The sequence below is a fragment of the Elephas maximus genome, chromosome 15, assembly GCF_024166365.1.
Source record: "Elephas maximus indicus isolate mEleMax1 chromosome 15, mEleMax1 primary haplotype, whole genome shotgun sequence".
NCBI lineage: Eukaryota > Metazoa > Chordata > Mammalia > Proboscidea > Elephantidae > Elephas > Elephas maximus.
In genome coordinates this window covers 1,655,693-1,675,431 of record NC_064833.1, presented here as the reverse complement: position 1 = coordinate 1,675,431, position 19,739 = coordinate 1,655,693, and the positions used below count along the sequence as shown (strand labels likewise).

Sequence of the window (19,739 nt, the reverse complement as noted above, 5' to 3'; positions counted from 1 at the left end):
TAATGAACATGGGTGTGCATATATCTATTCCTGTGATGGCTCTTATTTCTCTAGGATATATTCCAAGGAGTGGGACTGCTGGATCATATGGTATTTCTATTTCTAGCTTTTGAAGGAAGAACCAAATCGATTTTCAAAGTCGTTGTACCATTTTACATTCCCACCAGCAGTGTGTATGTGTTCTAGTCTCTGCGTAACCTCTCCAACATTTATTATTTTCTGTTTTTTGGATTAATGCTAGCCTTCTTCGGGTGAGATGGTCTCTCACTGTAGTTTTGATTTGCATTTCTCTAATGCTTAATAATCATGAGCATTTCCTCATGTATCTGTTAGCCACCTGAATATCTTCTTTGGTGAAGTGCCTGTTCATATGCTTTGCCCATTTTTTAACTGGATTGTCTTTTTGTTGTTGAGGTTTTGCATCACCTTGTAGATTTTAGAGATTAGACCCTGATCAGATATGTCATAGCCAAAAACTTTTTCCCAGTCTGTAGGTTGTCTTTTTACTCTTTTGGTGAAGTCTTTGGATGAGCATAAGCACTGGATTTTTAGGAGCTCCTAGTTATCTAGTTTCTCTTTTGGTGTTTGTGCATGTTAGCAGTGTTTTGTATTTTGTTTATACCATGTATTAGGGCTCCTAGTGTTCCTTAAAGTTCTAAAAAGCAAAAATGTCACTTTGGTGACTAAGGTGCACCTGACTCAAGCCATGGTCTTTTCAGTTGTTTCATATGCATTTGAAAGCTGGACAGTGAAAAAGACAGAAGAATTGATGGATTGGAATAGATTTGAATAGCTTGTTAGAGATTATGCAAGCTGAAGAACAGAAAGAAAAAAAGTAATTAAAAAAAATGAACAGAGCCTCAGAGAAATGTGGGATACCTTTAAGCAGACCAACATATGCATAATGGGAGTACCTGAAGGGGAGGAGAGGGCCCACATAGGAGAGAATCAAATCCCTGGACAGGCAGCATCTCATAACCATTACCCCTCATCCAGCACCAGAGAAAACAGGGCATCTGCCAGTGAAGCTGAACTCTGTGGGGCCTTCTGGCCTGGTATGGAACTTACCTTAACTCCAGAATATAAATCCCTGAGGAAATTGGTTGTTTCTGACTCATACCATGTCTAGCTCAGTGTCACACATGGAAAGTGAGCTGTGTGTCCTGTTGCTAGAAAAACTAGACAGATGATGGCTCCTATTTAGCCACTATGAGTTGGTCTGTCTTCAGTAGCCCCAGGCTATTGAAAGGGAGAGTTACAGCTTGCCCGAACTCCACTCTCCAACTGAGGATGGTATGAATGAGGCAAACACCCAACTTTGGTCCTCAGGCTCCTCACTCAGGGTAAAGCTCCTCTTTTAATTAGTCAACATAGACTCCTGTGGCACCTGACAGATCACAGAGCACTTGCATGCATTAGCCCATGTACATCTCACCAGAGGACAGCTTGTTTTCTCCAGGCCACAGTTAGGGATGTGGGTGTGAGTGGCGTGAGCATCCTGCAGGAGCAGAAGCTGGTGTGGTGGCCACAACTCACGGGGGTCTTGTAGCACCATACACCGTGCTCTGCCATTTCACACTGTGTTCTGACACTTACGGCCAGAAAAGAGCTAACCAGCTTCACTCTCAAACCTTGCTCCTCCTAATTAAAGAAATATCTCTCAACAGACGATGGGATGCAGGCAGAGTCATGATCATATCTGGTGGTTAGAGCCGGTGCTCAGGATCCAGGCACCCTGCTGCTTTCCAGTCCTCACCACCTCCCTTAGGAAGGCCCAGGAATACCCTTCCTGATAAGGCGTCTTTGTACACCTGGGACCCTGGGTGATTAACAGTGTGATTAAGGTAGGGGCTTAGTAACTTGGGTGGCAGCCATGCCTAGGTGACAGATCCCAATACAAATCCTGGACACTAGGGCTCCCGTGTGTGGCCACACAGCATGGCTGGGAAAATTAAGCGCTTATCCGCACAGCTCCACTGGGCGAGGACAAGTGGGCGCTCAGGCCTGGTGTCTCCCAGGCTCCACCCAAAGTGCCTTTTCTTGTGGCAGATTTTAATCTGCATCCTTTCTCTGTAATAACCTTGACCGTGAGCCTACCGGCTTCTCCGAGTCCCATGAATCACTGACCCTGAGGGCGGACTGGGGACGGCGCAAGGTCCTCCCCAGGCTCACCCACAGCCACAGAAGGGCGCAAGATTCAGGAACGGGGAGGCTGAGCGGAGCGGGGCCGCCAGGGAGGTGAGGTCTTCCTGCCACAGGCAGTGGCTGCAGCTTGGGCCAGGGGACCCAAGGCAGGACGTGGTTAGCAGGTGACGGATGGGCCAGACATCAGGGAGTTCTGCTGCCCCTGGGCCGGCGGTGCAGGGCCTGTGGGCCTTGGGGCGGCGCCCTGTATGGGGCTGCTGGAGATGGGGTCCGCGCGCAGGCTTGGGGGCTGCAGAGCCTCGGAGGCCGGCGGCCTCCCGCCCGCCGCGGCGGCCACCGACGAGAGCGGTCCTCCGGGCGCCTAGAGCAGCCGAGAGCGGCCCGGAAGCGCTCGTGCGGCGCTGTGCGGCGGGGTCGGGGGTCGGGGGTCGGGGGTCGGGGGCCGGGCACTTCCTGCTGGCGCGCGGCGGCCGCCCCCAGGCTCGGAAGGTGAGTGGGCACCGGCGGCGGCTCCGGGCGCAGCGGCTGTGCTCGTGCGGAGCTCCACGCGGTCGGCCCTGGCCGTGACTTCGGGCTCCGGCTCCGGGTCTGCCGCCTCGGAGCGGAGAGGAGGGCCCTGGGGTGGCGGGAGCCGCGGGCCGCCCTGCCCCGCAGCCGTCGGCGCACCGGCCCTTCGCCGTCGTGGGGTTTCCGTGCGCCGGGCGCCTAGGCGGGCCGCGCCTTCCGTGCGCGCAGAAGCCCAGGGACGGGCTGGTCACCCCACTTTGCAGGTAGGAGACGGGCGCAGCGGCCCGCTGTCTGAGGTCACACGGCTCGTGTGGAGCCGTGGCCTCGGCCCCGGCGGCGGCTGCTCTCTGCGGCTGCGCCCCCGGCGACCGCGCCCTTCCCCGCGGGCACAGCGCGCCCAGCTGGGGAGAGGGGCCTGGGGAGCGTGTGCTCGCGACCCTGTGGCGCTGGTGCCACTTTCCGTTCAGCTGTTGCCGCGGCGGGGCTGGAACCTGAGCTCAGAGCAGGGTCTGCAGCCCTATGAGCTGAAGGGACTTCCACCCTGAGACCCTTGCCTCCCCTCAGACAGCGAGGATAAGGGTGAGCGTGCCCTTTTTCCAGATGAGTCCCCAGTAAGTTGACTTAAGATGTTCCCTGGGTGGTTGGGAACCTGCACCCACCTGTCACTCCTGCAGCCCGCTCCTGGTCGTGTGCCCACCACACGCAGCTGCCATGACCCTGGCCATCCGGAGGGATGAGGTCAGCCAAGGGGGCAGACCCAGAGGCCCGGGGCGCTGGCAGCCAGCTCTTTGGGGGCTGCTGCCCCCCTTTCTGGAAGCAGGTTTTGTGTGCAGGGCCTCCTAGAACCATGTTAGCTTTTGTCCTTTCCCCCACCCGCTTTCTTACTCTGGAATAGGGAGTTTCTATTTTATCACAATATAAAGAAAAAAGCGCTTCTCATTCCGGACTCATCTTAGACAACCAACCTTAAAGAAAAGGATGGGACCCCAAATGAGCCCAGACGCTACAGGCAGGGCCTCGCGTGTAGCAGAGGATCACAGGGCTGGCCCCTGAGGGCGACCAGGTCCCAGGAAGAGGCTTTTCCTCTGGGACCGCCCCCCTCTGCCTTTTGGGTTGTAGCTCTGAGCCGTTGGTGCCCCGCTGCTCACCCTCCCCAGGGCCAGGCCCCGCCATGGTGCGGAAGGCTTTTCTGGACACACTGGGGTGGTTTTCTGTGTGGGTGCAGACACACTGGGGTGGTTTTTTGTGTGGGTGCGACCGTGGTTGGGAGGAGGTTCCCAACTGTGTTCTGGGATGAGGGCTTTGGGTCAGCCCCTGGGGGCCTGCGATTGCTCTCCATGGGGTGGGCACGGGTCACACTGCTCCTTACTGAGCACACCACGTACCCAGTGCCCAGTTCCGGGTCCCCATGTTCCCCAGCCTTCACCGCTTGCCAGCTCTCAGCATCCTTGTTTCCCCAGCGAGGGAGTGAGCCTGTCTCACTTTGCACTACTGGAGGCCTTCCATGGGGGCCTGGGAGCTGGCGTGCCACCCCACCATCCTGCCATGGGGCCCTGGGAGTTGGCGTGCCACCCCACCAATTTGCCACAGGGGCCCTGGGAGCTGGTGTGCCATCCCCACCATCCTCCCATGGGAGCCCTGGGAGCTGGCGTGCCACCCCGCCATCCTCCCACGAGGGCCCTGGGAGCTGGCATGCCACCCCCACCATCCTCCCACGGGGGCCCTGGGACCTGGCATGCCACCCCACCATCCTGCCATGGGGCCCTGGGAGCTGGCGTGCCACCTCCACCATCCTCCCACAGGGGCCCTGGGAGCTGGTGTGCCACCCCCACCATCCTCCCATGAGGGCCCTGGGACCTGGCATGCCATCCCCACCATCCTGCCATGGGGCCCTGGGAGCTGGCTTGCCACCCCACCATCCTCCCATGAGGGCCCTGGGAGCTGGTGTGCCACCCCACCATCCTCCCATGAGGGCCCTGGGAGCTGGCGTGCCACCCCCACCATCCTCCCATGGGGGCCCTGGGACCTGGCATGCCATCCCCCCCATCCTGCCATGGGGCCCTGGGAGCTGGTGTGCCACCTCCACCATCCTGCCACCTCCACCATCCTGCCACGGGGGCCCTGGGAGCTGGCGTGCCACCCCACCATCCTGCCATGGGGCTTTGGAAGCTGGCGTGTGACCCCTACCCCCTCAGTCCCTCATCCTGCCATGGCTTTCATTTCCCCAGGTCCCAGGTGTGCACACCTTCAGGAGGCCTCGGGGAAGATGGCGGCCCTAGGGAACCATCAGGAGTCCCCTCCTGCCCCACACCCTGTCAGTCTTTCATCACCCAGGACACCTGGAGCCCACCACCATGAGGCCCTGCTTCACCTGCATGATCATCAACATGGTACTTCCCCCTGCTGCCAACACTTCCCCATCCCCTGCCCTGCATACCACCCTAGAGCCCTCCACCCTGACCCTAGCCACCTGGCTCCTGGAAACAAGTCACCCCCCTCCAGGAGCCTCGGTCTCCATGCTGGAAAAATGGGAAGTCTCTGGAGTTCTTGCCAGGCTGGTAGGGGCCGAAAACCTGCGGGGGCTGCGGACACGGCACTGCCAACTCTCCACACACTGGATGGTCACCTGGGGTGTCGAGTGTTGGGATGGGATGGCCTTGTGGTTCCCCCCCCATTTGCTCTCAGGATATGTGTGCTGCATGTCCCCCAGGAGGCTGGCCTCAGCCCCCTCACAGCTGAGAACACTCACACTCCTGACACAGTCTCTGGTATGGCACACGAGCTAATGAAAGCAGGAACGTGGCCTAGCTGTCAATCATGTCAGGACGAGTCCTGGTGCCTGCTCCTCTGTCCTAGACCTGATGCTAAGCCCAGGAGAAGAGACCATATGGGGCCAAGGTGCCACCCCGGTGGCGAGTGACCAGTGTTCCAGCAAGTGCCAGGCTCTGTCACCATGAGGGGCAGTGCCATCACCCAACAGGGCAGGGTGCTCCTGAGGGGTCACTGTGAGGGACAGTACCATTACCTGACAGGACAGGACGCTCCTGAGGGGTTACCACGAGGGGCCGCACCATCACCCAACAGGGGAGGACCCTCCTGAGGAATCACCATGAGGGATAGCACCATCACAACCAGGGACCTAAATTGCCAAGGCAAGCACCCAGAGGCAGGCATGCAGCTCCAGGCGTGTGTATGTTGGGGGGGGGTAACATGTATGGAAACGTGCGAACCATGTGACCTCACTACACAGACAACTTCAAGGGGCACAAGCCGCTGCCGTCACATGTCTGCAGTGTCCCTAGGAGCTGACTCCCCGGCACAACACCTCCTCTGGCTCGAGAAGTGGACCAGGGTCTATAGGAGGTACACAAAGGTCAATGCAAGGCAGACCAAGATCAATGGAAGGTGCCCATTCTCTGTAGGGTAGACCCACACTGGCGCCCATTGACAGGCTGTCCTTCACAGTGACCCCTCAGGAGCGTCCCACCCTGTCGGTTGATGGTGCTGCCCCTCACGGTGACCCCTCAGGAGTGTCCCGCCCTGTCAGGTGATGGCACTGCCCCTCACGGTGACTCCTCAGGAGGGTCCTGCCCTGTCATTGTGGTGTGGCCCAGGTGTGAGGACAGAGGGTCCCTCACTGACCCCAGCCTCCCCACACTGGGAGGAGCTATAAGCAGGCCTGTAAGAGGGTCCCACACAGCCTCCCAGGGGCCAGGGGACTCTGCTCCCTTCTTGACCCAAGCCCACCTCTCCACTGGCACTACTCCAGCAGGAGCAGGGGTACGAGGAGTTGTTGCCATCTCTCCAGGGCCTAGTGACCCCCAGCCAGCTGCCCAGTACACTGGTCAAAGCACTATGACTGGAGCTCCTACTGCAGTGGTCCTAATCTCCTAGCATCTTAACATCTTAGCATCCTAACGTCTTAGTGTCCTAACGTTTTAGCGTCCAAGCCTCCAAACCTCCTAGCATCTTAACCTCTTAGCATCTTAAGCGGACCTTGAAGGAAGAGTGGGGTCTGCTCCGGTGGACGGACAGAGACGTGGCAGGGTGGGTCCTGCAGGCCTCAGGCCAGAGCAGGACCAGGAGGACTGAGAGGGCCAAAGGAGGGACCCTGGGAGCTATGCTTGCCTAGAGGGGGCTTCAGGGTTCAGGGTGACTGAGGAGAGGTGGGGCAGAGGTGAGAGACAGGGTGAGGCAAGGTAACTCGTGGGGATGCTGGGATTCGAGTTTTCCAGGCTTGAGGAGGGAGCCCCGAGAAAATAGGTCAGACCCCCCGAAGGGGCCTGGGCTGGCCAACCATACTTTCCATCTTCATAGGCAGAGGAGCAGGGGGCGGGAGGTAAGGTGGCCCCCAGGCCCCTTGGGTATCCTGCCTTCTCCACACAGGGATGTTGCTCATTTTAACATTACAATTATGTGGGGAGGTGGGGGGCTCCATCATGGTCGTGAGGTGGAGAGTCCCTGCCCCTTCAGGTCGGGGCACCTGTGCCTGGGAGGAGGGGCAGGCCTGGCTGGGTGCTGCCCAGGGTGTCCCTGCAGGCTATGTGACTGGCCCTCTAGCCAGAGCTGGGGCCATGGTCGTTTCCTCTCCCTTAACCTGCACAGTGCTCTCATCTCCACAGCAGGGCCTTGGCTGGCCCTTTGGCTGAGCTTTGCCCTCCCGCCCACTTCTCCACAGCCCAAGCATGGGCGAGACACAGGATTGGCCACACAATGGCCCAGCTTCTGCAGTGGATGAGGCAGGAGGAGTGCAGATGGGACACCTTGCCAAGGCCAGGAGGAAGATCCACAGTGCAGGGCACCGAACAAGGCCCTTCAGAACTGCCTGGGCTCTGTCTCTGCTGAGTGGGCTGAAGGGCAGCACCAAGGAGGGCTTCCTGGAGGAGGTGCTCCTGAGTGTGCTGGGAAGGAAGTCAAGGGCCTTCTGTCAGGAAGCTGTGAGCTGCAGTACCAGGCACAGCTGGCCTGCCAATTTTGGGAGACAGAGAGTCGCCCAACCAGGTTGCAGCAGTGGGTTTGCAGGGGGCCAGGGCAGGAGCAAGTGGACCTTGCGAGCCCACAGCAGGTTTCAGTGAGGAGGGCAGGGGGCAGAGCTGGGGGAGGGACTGTGGTGGATGCGGGGCGGCTCCCAGGTGGGAGAGGAGCTGTAGCCTCCCTGTCCTGCCCCTAGACCCCTCCGGCTCCAGCCCTGATGTACTCTCCCAGCCCCAGCTGGAGGGGGAGCTTTCGGACCTGGATCCCCAAGACGTCCAGGAAGTCGAGATCGGGAGAAACACCTGCTGGCCCGGTGAGTGAGGAGAACACCAGGAGCTAACCAGGGATGGGGGTCTGAGCACTGCCATGTAGCTCACCGTGTGCCGGACCACCCAACTGCTTGGGACCCCCTTGTCCCCTAACCCCCCCGTTCCCTAATCCAGTTGAAGTCTCCTTACTGACAATTCCTGAGACTGTGACTGTAGTCCCAGACCCTTGTAGCCACCTGCCTCCAGGATGGCTCTGTGTGGACTCCTGCAGACCTCGCACTAGGCACATCCAAGCTAGAATTCCTTGTCTTCCCTTCCCCCACCTGCCCTCTGGCTGGGGTCTCTTACTGGTGGCACCACTGTCCCCCAGCGGCCCAGGCCAGCACCACGAGGCATCCTGGACCCCCTCTTCCCCATGTAACGCCCTGGTTTTGCCAGCCTGGGACTGCCTTAACCCAGGCCCTCAGCCCCTCAATGCTTGTCCTGCCCCACCCCTCTCCTCTCCCCTGATTGAAGGTCCTCAGGGAGCCATTTTGTGTCCCCAGCCCAGCATGTGATCAGCACTTAGTAAATATCAGATTGAGCTCTCCACCCACCAACTGGGAGATCCTGGAGGGCAGGGAGCTCAGGTCAGGTTCCCTGGGAATAGATCTGTGTTAGGAAGATTACTAGGGAGTACGCCCAGGCAGGGGAGTAGGCTGGGAGGGGCTGGGCTGTGGTGCAGGTGCCATAGAGGCCTCAGCTGGTCCCATGGGGAGCTGTGGAGCTAGGAGGGCCCACAGAACTGTCCCCATTGAGGCGTGGTGGCCGGGCTTTTGTCCTCACAGTTATCAGACTAGGGCTGGGGACAGAACCCTAGATACGGAAGCTGCCTTCCTAAGACAGGTTTCTCAACAGCACTGTTGACATTTTGAGTCATGATTTTTGCGATGGGGGCAGTCCTGTGCATTGTAGGATGTTTAACAACATCCCTGGTCCTCCTTACCAGATGCCTACAGTGTCTCCTCCCCCAGTGGGATAACCAGATAGCCTCCAGCCATTGTTAAGTATCCCCTGAGAATCCCTAGTCTTGGACAATTCCCAGAGAGGGTGAGCTGTGAGCCATCAGCAGCAAACAGCAGCAGCTGGGGGGCCCTAGGCAGCACACCATGTGACCCGCTACAGGCCACCCCCCGCCATTACCCACTGTAGTCTGCTCTAACTGGTAGCCAGTACAGCCCAGCCCCTAACCTTTATCCACCACAGCCCACCCCCAAGCTGGTACCCACCGCAGCCCACCACCCCCCATCCCCTCCACCCCTGCCGACTGCACAGACCCGTGTCTTCATGTAGTAAGTTTATTCCATCTGGGAACAACTCTTTCAGTGTTCTGTTCAGTCTTTTTTTCTGGGGACAGCTTACAGAAGGAAGGTCTGTGGGGTGTGCTGCAGCCCCTGGTCTCAGGGCTGCACTTAATGCTCGTTGTTTCCTCCTCAGTTATCCCCTTTGGAGCCCCTGCCCCTCAGCCTCCCTGCTGGTTCAGGCAACTCACCTGGCAGGTGATGCAGGTTCTCCCCTGAGCTCTGGCCCAGGCTCTTCTCAGGCGAGGCTCCTCCTGCCTTTGCCATCAGAACTAAGTATGTGCCTGCCAGAGAGGCCCCCCGGTGCCCAGCACACCCTTTCTTGGCTCCCCCCCCCCCAAGTGAGTGAGTTAGCCTTCCTGGCTCTTCCGTGCAAATGGGGACTGCTTCTCCTCACCCCTCCGCCAGACAGGCAACTCCTCACTGCTCCCAGGACACTGAGCCCCAAGGCACACAGTGAGGGCTGCACAGACATTGTCGGTGCCTGATGGTATCTGCCCCTCCCTTCCTCATTGCAGATACGGTGTCGGAGCCAGAGAAGGCGCCACCATCTCCCCAGCCGGATGTTCCTCAGGTGGAGGTGGGCCAGGACACAGGGGTGCTGAAGAGTCTGCTAAGGGCCCTTCCACGGAGACCCATGTGTGGGGACAGCTTTGGGCCAGAGGCCAGTTTGGATCGGCCCACGGGCCAGCCACCAGGGGCGGGACCCTGCACGCAGAAGAGGGTTGCCTGGCGCATGAGGCTTCTGCCACAGGGAGCCCCCGAGACTGGCGGCGGCCCCGAGCTGGGCAGCGGCTTCAGCCTGGGAGCGGGGTTTGGGGCCCGACAGGGCGGTGCGCAGGGTGGGAAGCCGCACCGCTGTGAGACCTGTGGCAAGAGCTTCAAGTACAACTCGCTGCTGGTGAAGCACCAGCGCGTCCACACGGGCGAGAAGCCCTACGCCTGCCACGAGTGCGGCAAGGCCTTCCGCGGCTGGTCGGGCTTCATCCAGCACCACCGAGTCCACACGGGCGAGAAGCCCTACGAGTGCGGCCAGTGCGGCAAGGCCTTCAGCCACAGCTCACACTTCACGCAGCACCTGCGCACTCACAATGGCGAGAAGCCCTACAAGTGCGGTGAGTGCGGCCAGGCCTTCAGCCAGAGCTCCAACCTGGTTCGGCACCAGCGGCTGCACACGGGCGAGAAGCCATACGCCTGCAGCCAGTGCGGCAAGGCCTTCATCTGGAGCTCCGTCCTCATTGAGCACCAACGCATCCACACGGGCGAGAAGCCCTACGAGTGCCACGAGTGCAGTAAGGCCTTCCGCGGTCGCTCCCACTTCTTCCGGCACCTGCGGACCCACACGGGCGAGAAGCCCTTCTCCTGCAGCACCTGCGGCAAGGCCTTCGGCCAGAGCTCTCAGCTCATCCAGCACCAGAGGACCCACTACCGGGAGTAGGCAGGGCTGCTGGGCGGAGCCGCAAGGGACACGGCCCCCCTGCCGATATGGCTCCAGAAGGAAGGGCTTCTGCCCCTGCCCCGCCGCCCAGCTCTGCATGCCCGCTGTCCCCAATAAATCCTTTCCGGTTGCTGGAAGGGGTGCTGGCTCCTGCCCTTCCAGGAGAGGAGTGAGGCTTATCTGCCCAGGCCTTCCATGCAGGACCCACGATTGTCCCCTGCGGCCGGGTGGGCACCTGAGGGTCACCGTGTGGCATAGGGAGGGGGCCTGCAGGTGTCCTGCTTACTCAGCCAGGGTGCCCAAGGCATCCAGCGAGGGCCCAGAGGGACAGCCAGCCTGACCTGGAGGAGTCTGTGCTCTCGACCCAGGCATGGCTCTCCAGGGGCTCTGGTGATAGGTTCCCTCAGGATGTCCATTCCAGAGGCTGCAGCTCCCCACACTTGGCTCTCAGAGCTGCTGTTTCCTGGCCCCACCTCCCTTCTCACGTGGCCGCCTTGAGGCGCCGGTGTTGTGAAGGCAGCTCCCTCCACCATTCTCCCTGCCTCCTGCTGGGGAAGGTCGGTGCCCAGGGCTGCTGATGTCTGGACAGGCGTCTACAGTCCTAAGATCTGCCAGGACTGCCTCGCCTTGCTGGGGTCTGACTGAAACCCAGATGCAGGGGTCCTGGGAATGTAGCCCTGGACCTCCAGCCCCCCAGGTACCAGAAGTGCTCAGCTGGGTGGGAATGCCCCTGGGTGTTCACAATGTCCAGCAGGGGCCTAATGTGGCCACAGAGGCTCCCTGCCTCACCTGCTGCCACCTCCTGGATGGATTTCGGGACCCCCCAAGCCCTGGTGCCACAGTGGTTAACAGCTCGGCTGCTAACCAAAAGTTCAGAAGTTTGAATCTACTGGCTGCTCCTTGGAAACCCTGTGGGGCAGTTCTGTTCTGTCCTCTAAGGTGGCTATGAGTCCGAATCCACTGGACGGCAACTGGTTTTTGGTTTTCCACCCCCCAGATTGCCAAGTTCAAGACGCAGTTCTACAAACCTCACCTCCCAGTACCTTCTGACATTCCTCCTGCCACCGCGTCCTCCTCAGTGCTGGTCCCAGGCCTGCCCCCCCAGGGGCCTGCATTTGGCCTGTGAGGTGGAGAGAAAAGGCAGGTGGGCTCCATTTGCTGCGGCGTCCACACACAGTGCCGGCATCCCTGGCAGGCTGTGAGAGGTGTGGTTGTCTCTTTTATAGAGATGGACATGGCCCCGAGGTACGCAGGGCACGTCCTCCTTGGATATAGTCCAGGACTCAATGTGCAGCCCCTTGAGAAGGGTGGTCCCTGGGGCTCAGCTAGGACCACCCTGCCCTTTCATGAGGCTACCTTGCCTCCCCAGGCCGAATTCCCAGGGCCCCCACCATCAAACGCTTCCATTCTGGGTGAGAGTGGCTGGGGGTGAAGTCAGTGCTGGCTTCTTCACGACACCTCCTTGGAATTCAGCTCAGAACCTGGAAGATAGGGGCAGAAATCCTTGCCCCTCTGTCCTCATCCTTCTCCCATTAACACCTCAGGAGACTGAGACACTGGGCTTCTGGGGCAGTGGCCAGAACCCCTCTGTTGGTCCATCTTGGGCGAGTGTCTTAGCCTCTCTGTGCCCCACCTTTCCTATCCCATCCACAAGCGTGCTCCTCCCTGGGAAGCGCTCCCCCATCCTCTGAGAGAGGTCCTCGGTAGGGGGGGTATGACCGGGGACGGAAGAGCTGCCCCAGTCGGGTGCAAGGAGGGCCCCAGTGGGGACGCTGGCCTGGTCGCCACAGGGGCAGTTGGGGAAGGCCGCCAAAGGAGATGACACCAGAGTTGACTTCCCAGGATTATCAGAGGTCGGCGGGGTAGAGCAGATGGGGAAGGATTTTCTAAGTGACAGGAAAGTCATTTGCAAGGGCGTGGAGACACAATGCCTCTGCAGAGTTGGAGGTCTCAGTGGGACCCCGGGAGCCTGAGGGGCAGGCTCCACCCCACGCCTGACATCGCCTCTAACCCCGGCAGTCGGGGGAGAGGAAGTCATTCTCCTCGCCTCCTGGGCAGCCAGGCCGAGGCGCGGGCGAGCGGGGCCCGAGGAGCTTCCGACGTGGCGGGCTCTCGTCTCTGCCGTGGAGCATCGCCTTGAGAGCCGTCCCTGTGCAGCCGGCCACCGAGCGGACAGCCAGGAGCCTTCCACGCAGTCCTAGGCTGTACCGCAAGGGGCGCGCAGGCACTGGTGCTGGGCGGACCTGCGGCTGCGCGGGGCGGGAGCCTGGGCGGGGCCAGAGTGAGCCTAGTGAGTGGCTGGGCCGGAAGGGGGCGGGGCCGGAGTGAGCCCAGTGAGTGGTTGGGTGGGAAGGGGGCGGGGCCGGAGTGAGCCTAGGGAGTGGCGGGGCCGGAGTGAGCCCAGTAAGTGGCTGGGCGGGGCCTGCTGGAGCCGGGGGGGAAGGGGCGGAGCCTGGGTGGGGCCTCAGTGAGCTTAGAGAGTGGCGGGGCGGGGCGGGGGCGGGGGCGGGACCGGAATGAGCCCGGTGAGTGGCTGGGCGGGAAGGGGCGGGGCCGGAACGAGCCCATGAGGGGCGGGCGGGACCGAGGCTGGGCAGCTGGGGAGCCGGTGGGCGGCGGCCGGCACTGGGGGCTCCACCCGCCCCGCCAGAGCCTGGGCGCCGGGCGCTGTGTTCCGGCGGCTCCAAGAGGGGCGCGGTGGCGGTGCTTGCGGTCCGCCCGGGTCCTGTTCGGTCCTCCCAGCCCGCGGGCATCGGACCCGTTCTCGGCCATTCGATCCCATCACTCAGCTCCCCCTGGACCCCGGGGAGCCTGGTGCGGCCCGGGGACCAGCTCGGGCTCTGTCTCCACCTGGCGATTCCGCCTGCAGTCGGCTTCGAGTCCGCAGCTGGGCGATGATGCCAGCGGTGCTCCGCAGCTCGCGGCGCCGCCTGCCCGTCCTCCGTGGCTCCTGCTGGGCCCGCAGGCTCGAGCCCTGCGCCCGGGAGGCGTCCCCGTGTCACATCCCTGCTGGCCCCCAGCTCTCCCTCCGCTCGCCGAGGGACACCGCAGAGTCGTGGCGCAGGGCGGGCTCTGCACGGCCTGTCAGGTCACAACGCAGGTCCACACCGACAGCGCTGGGCTTAACTCAAGCCTGTGACCCTGGAGAACAGCGGAGGTGAAGAAATACCCGGCCCTTGGTGTGTGGAGAATTCTTAGTGAAAAGAATCCCCCTTCCGCTGAAACCCTGGTGGTGCAGTGCTACAGCTGCTTGACCAAGAGGTCGGCAGTTCAAATCCACCAGGCGCGCCTTGGAAACTCTATGGGGCAGTTCTACTCTGTCCTATAGTCGCTATGAGCCGGACTCCCGATGGCACTGAGTTTGATTTTTGGTTTTTTCCCTCATAGGGCTCAGATAAGACTCCCGGATGCCCCTGTTTACCTAAGAGGAGGCCACACCCACCAGTCCCACTCTTTGCCTCATAAGTGACTAGCTGCCCTGCGTGTCCCCATGGGTCAGCTGGAATCAAGTACTGTTCACCAGACTTTGGTTAAGCTTCTCTGTTTCCCCAGGTCTCTGAACTTTGGCTTTGCCGAAGCCTGAGCCAATACAGAGCCCTTCCTTAAGGGCCTCTCCAGAAACTAGGCCGTCCTCCCTGTAAAACATTGTCTCATTCACTATCTAAGCCACCAGTACATCCCTCTTCCCACACCCAGTCCTTTACAGCCTAGTTCACACCTCTGTAAAAGAAAAACATTTTTAGTCTAACCCTTGAGATGCTCACTGATTTCAGTGTCTGAGAGTTCTCCCTGTTGCAATAGCCTGCTTTCTTCACCTTGCAACAAACTTTTTTAATCACCTTCTCCTTTCCAAGGCCAGAGGAACCTTGGTGGCGCAGTGGTTATGTGTACTCGGATGCTAACTGAAAGGTTGCTGGTTTGAACCCACCAATGCCTCCGAGGGACAAAGATCAAGATTACAGCCTAGGAGACCCTGTGGGGTGGTTCGGCTCTCACATGAGTTGAAATCAATTTGGTAGCACCCAACAACTCTAAGCCCGAATTTGTTTTTATTTGACAACACCTGAGAGCTCGATGAATTCATTCACCACCCATAAGGTGGAAGGCGTTGGCTCAGAGGCCCAGAGTCATGTCCAATGACACTCCTTGAGTGAGTAGTACAGTAGAAACGTCAGACTCCAGCTGTGGCTAGGTGCCATTGAGTCGATTCCGACTCATAGTGACCCCATGTAAAACAGAACAAAACACTGTCTGGTCCTGCACCATCCTCACCATCCTTGCTATGTTTGAGCCCATTGTTGCAGCCACTGTGTCAGTCCATCTCGATAAGCGTCTTCCTTTTTTTGCTGATCCTCTGCTTTACCAAGCCTGATGTCCTTCTCCATGGACTGGGCCCTCCTGATAACCTGTCCAAAGTACATAAGATGAAGTCTCACTACCCTCATTTTGAAGGAGCATTCTGGCTGTGCTTCTTCCAAGATGGATTTGTTCCTTCTTCCTGCAGTCCATGGTGTATTCAATATTCTTCACCAGCACCATAATTCTAATGCATCAGTTCTTCTGTCTTCCTTATTATTCGTCCACCCTTCACATGCATATGAAAAAAAAAAACAAGTGAAAATACTATGTCTTGGGTGAGGCTCACCTTAGTCCTCAAAGTGACGTCTTTGCTTTTTAACACTTTAAAGTGGTCTTTTGCAGCAGTTTTGGCCGATGTAATGCATCTTTTGATTTCTTGACTGCTGCTTCCATGGGCCTTGGTGGTGGATCCAAGTAAAATGAAATCCTTCACAACTTCAATATATTCCCATTTATCATGATATTGCTTATTGGTCCAATTGTGAGAATTTTTGTTTTCTTTATGTTGAGGTGTAATTCATACTGAAGACAGTAGTAGTCTTTGATCTTCATTAGTAAGCACTTCACGTCCTCTTCACTTTCCACAAACAAGGTTGTGTCATCTGCATATGGGAGATTGTTAATGAGTCTTCCTCCAATCCTGATGCCTCATTCTTCTTCATATAGTCCAGCTTCTTGGATTATTTGCTCAGCATACAGATTGAATAAGCATGGTGAAAGGACACAGCCCTAACGCACACCTTTCCTGACTTTAAACCACGCAGTATCTCTTTGTTCTGTTCAAACCACTGCCCCTTGATCCAAGTACAGGTATCTTATGATTACAATGAAGTGTTCTGGAATTCCCATTCTTTGAAATGTTATCCATAATTTGTTATGATTCACACAGACGAATTCCTTAGCACAGTCAGTAAAACACAGGTAAACATCTTTATGGTATCCTCTGCTTTCAACCAGGATGCATCTGACATCAGCAATGATATCCCTGGTTCCCCTTCCTCTTCTGAACTTGGCTTGAATTTCTGGCAGTTCCTTGTGGATGTACCGCTGCAGCTGCTATTCAACGATCTTCAGCAAAATTTTACTTGCATGTGATATTAATGATATTGTTTGATAATTTCACATTCATTTGGATCACCTTTCTTTGGAATAGGCCTAAATATGGATCTCTTCCAGTCAGTCGGCCAGGTAGCTGTCTTCCAAATTTCCTGGCATAGATGAGTGTGCACTTCTAGCACTGCATTTGTTGAAACGTTTCCACCGGCGTTCCGTCAATTCCGGGAGCCTTTTTTTTTTTTTTTTTGCCGATACCTTCAGTGCAGCTTGCACCTCTTCCATTGGTTGCTGATCATATGTACCTCCTGAAATGGTTGAAAGTCCACCAATTCATTTTGGTACATGACTCTGTGTATTCCTTCCATCTTTTTTTGATACTTCCTGTCTTGTTTAATATTTTCCTCATAGAATCTTTCAATATTGCAACTAGAGGTTTGAATTTTTTCTTCAGTTCTTTCAGCTCGAGAAATGCCAAGCGTGTTCTTCCCTTTTGGTTTTCTGTCTCCAGGTCTTTGCACATGTCATTAGAATACTTCACTGTCTACTTGAGTTGCCCTTTGAAATCTTCCATTCAGCTCTTTGACTTCATCATTTCCTCCTTTCCCTTTAGCTACTCAATGTTCAAGAGCAAGTTTCAGAGTCTCTTCTGACATCCATTTTAGTCTTTCTTTCTTGTGTTTTTAATGACCCCTTGCTTTCTTCATGTATAATGTCCTTGACATCATTCCACAACTTGTCTTCAATTATTGGTGTTCAGTGCGTCAAATCTATTCTTGAAAAGGCCTATAAATTCAGGTAGGATATTCTCTTTGGCTCTCATGGGACTATGCATATAAAGTAATCGTGGCCCACAAAGGGGATTGGTCAGATTTGCCATCCTGCTAGGCTTAGAATGAGCCATTCCAGAGGCAGGGAAGGAGGATTTCACCACCGCCAAAAAAGAAGAGCCAAGGGTGAGGTTCATCCTTTGTATCCGGGATCCCATCAGTGAGAAGCTCCTGGAACTAGGGGACTGAGAGAGGGCTGTAACAATGAAGGTGGTGAGCAATGGCAGCAGAGGCAGGAGACTAGCAAGAGACCTCCCGTGGAGCTACAGCTGAGTGCCTTCGGGTGGAAACTTCCTTGTGGAGTGGAGATACCTCTAGGCACTTATCGGCAGAGCTAAAAGAGCTTTGTAACACTTGCCCAAGCAGGGAAGAGACTAAGGGGCCAGAGAGAGGTGGCCTGCAAGCACAGTTGAGAAGAGGCTGTCCTGATAGAAGAACTGTATCCTGAGTGTTCCTGATCCTGAACTGTAATCTGTTACTTCCCTAATAAACCCCATAATTGTGAGTATTGTCTTATCAGTTCTGTTTTGCTATTGCAATGAATTAACAAACCCAGCAGAGAAGTAAAGAGTGCTGTGGGAGGGACAGTTGTTGTCAGAACTGGTAAAGATGGCAGAGAGAGGAGGCACGTCTGACCTCCACCTCATAGAAATCAGCCGTGGGCTGTGGATCTTGATTCTCCTTCCCCCTTGTGAAGTTAGGTCAGATGCCTCTGCCATGTCATTTTTACACAGTGCTTACACTTACATGTGGTGCCTGCTGATATTTCCTATTATCATTATTTCTAAGTGCTAATTACAACCCACTGCATTGAGTTCAGGGACCGTTCCTGGGTCATGACAGACAGTTGAGCCACACACCTGAGGTTACTTACTGTCAGCTTGCTCTCTGGAGTGGGGGAAAGCCATTGGCAAGGCCCCTCACCATGACACTTCTCACTTTCCCATTGCTTTTCAACCTTTCAATTAGTTTTTGCAAGTTTAATAGATTTGTATTACTTTAAGGTGAAACACGGCTCTCATTGTGCCTCTTGGTTATTCGGTGGTGGGGCGGGGTGCTTTCCATGAGGACAGGTCCAGGCCTGTCCCCGTCACTGCTGCATCCCCAGCACCCAGGACAGGGCCTGGCAGGTTCTCGCATGAAATTAAGGACCTGTTCCTGTTCCAGTGCCCTCTGTTCTGAATCTCCAGTTCTTATTTTAGAGCGAATAGTGGGTCTGAGCAGCAGCACGAGCGTCCACAGAAGGGGACCCCCGATGAGCTGACAGGACTCAGGCGATAGTGGAACACCAGAGGTGGCCCCTGAGGACTGGGTGGGTATGCCAGTGAGGGCCGACAAAGTCCAGCAGACAGGGCCCATCAGGAGACGGAAACCTCTCCAGTTTTTCCAACTGAGAATTTAGTATAAGGAATTGTTAACTACATACTGCAAGGACAACAACAGAACTCTAAGGTATCTCAGGTAGCAACTGCGGGAGCAGCGACCATCCCTAGGGCTATGGGAGCCACGGGAAGCCGTTAGGGTTACAGTATTAGCGTTTAGAAGCTTGAAGGAGGGTCCCACGGGGCTGGGACCCAGACACCCGAGCAGAAGGCTGCGGGGCTGGCACCCAGGCCCCTGAGGAGGGGGCGCGATGGACCTGGTCCTTCGACGCTGGAAAAACCACAGGCCGTTCTTAGCCGCTGGGGGCGCTGCAGACAGACCGGAAGCCACGGGAGGAACCGGAAGGAGCAAGTCCCTCCTCCTCTCCAGCCCCGCCGGCTCCCTCTGGCGCCCCTATCGGCAGATCCTGACGTGGCACCAGCTGGCCGAGCAGAAGTGGGGTGGGGGAGCCGCCGCCAGCGCCGCCCGCCGCAGGGTGGAAGGGCGCGTGCGCAACTAAGAGTCAAAAACCTGACACTTGGCACAGGAGGGCAGAGAACCTGTTCCGGAGTGTTATTCACAAGATAAATCCTGATAGGCCCCAATTTATTCAGCGCTCAGACAGCAGCAGGCGAGATCCAGTAGAAAAGCCTCACAGACGTGCTGGTGTGGAGGCGCTTCAGCAGGCATCCAGATGTTGTGAGCACCAGACACAGCCCTTGTAATGTCTGTGCAGAACACTGATTCAAACAGGAGAGAAATCGTGCAGGGAGAAGCCTTGTGCTTGGGATGAATGCGGGCTGACCTTTCGCTGGCCTTCAGACGGTGCACTGCATTAGAGAATTCGTCCTGGAGAAAGGCCTATAACTGTCATGAGTTGGAAAAGGCTTCAGCGTGTGCTCTGGCTCCGTTCAACATCAGAGAATGCTCACTGAGAGAAACCAATTTGCAGACTATATGTGGCAAACTCTTTCGAAGAAGCTCAGGTTGTCCAGAACCAGAGTTCGTATGGAGAGAAACCCCAGGAATGTAATAAGTGTGGGAAAGCCTCCAACTTCACGCTGGGTGGGGAAGGGGACTGTGAATGCAGCAGGTGAAGAAAGGCATTAGAGACTTCACACTGGAGAGCACTCAACCAACATCACCCATGCAGAAAGGCCTTTCACAGCCACTTGACACTCCTTCAGCACCAGAGAAACCACAGAAAGAGGAGCCCACCGGCAGCGGCCACAGCAAGCCCTTTAGGCTCTGTGCCCTGAGACGCCGGAGCCTCCACCCATGGGAGGCTCCATGCCTTTTTCTGGTGTTCGCGCCAAGGAGCACGGCCAAGAGACAGCCACAGACACTGATAGGATTCACTCCAACTCGAGTCTGTGGGAGAAGGGGGGTTCTGTGGGCCAGAGAACATGCTTGGGGCCACGGTTTCAGAAAGGCAGTGCGTTCCTTTGGAGGCTTGCATGGG

The 19,739-nt window shown here is 57.1% G+C and overlaps 1 protein-coding gene across 1 annotated transcript; it reads left to right on the top strand.

Annotated features, from left to right (window-relative positions):
• Positions 1-2,578: 2,578 nt before the first annotated feature.
• On the top strand, positions 2,579-12,948 carry LOC126059024 (zinc finger protein GLI4-like). Its single transcript, XM_049854533.1, has 4 exons — positions 2,579-2,634; positions 4,881-5,042; positions 7,823-7,939; positions 9,754-12,948. Exons 2-4 carry the CDS (start codon positions 4,919-4,921, stop codon positions 10,671-10,673), a joined length of 1,161 nt encoding a protein of 386 aa, XP_049710490.1. The 5' UTR covers positions 2,579-2,634; positions 4,881-4,918; the 3' UTR covers positions 10,674-12,948.
• The last annotated feature ends 6,791 nt before the right edge of the window (positions 12,949-19,739 follow it).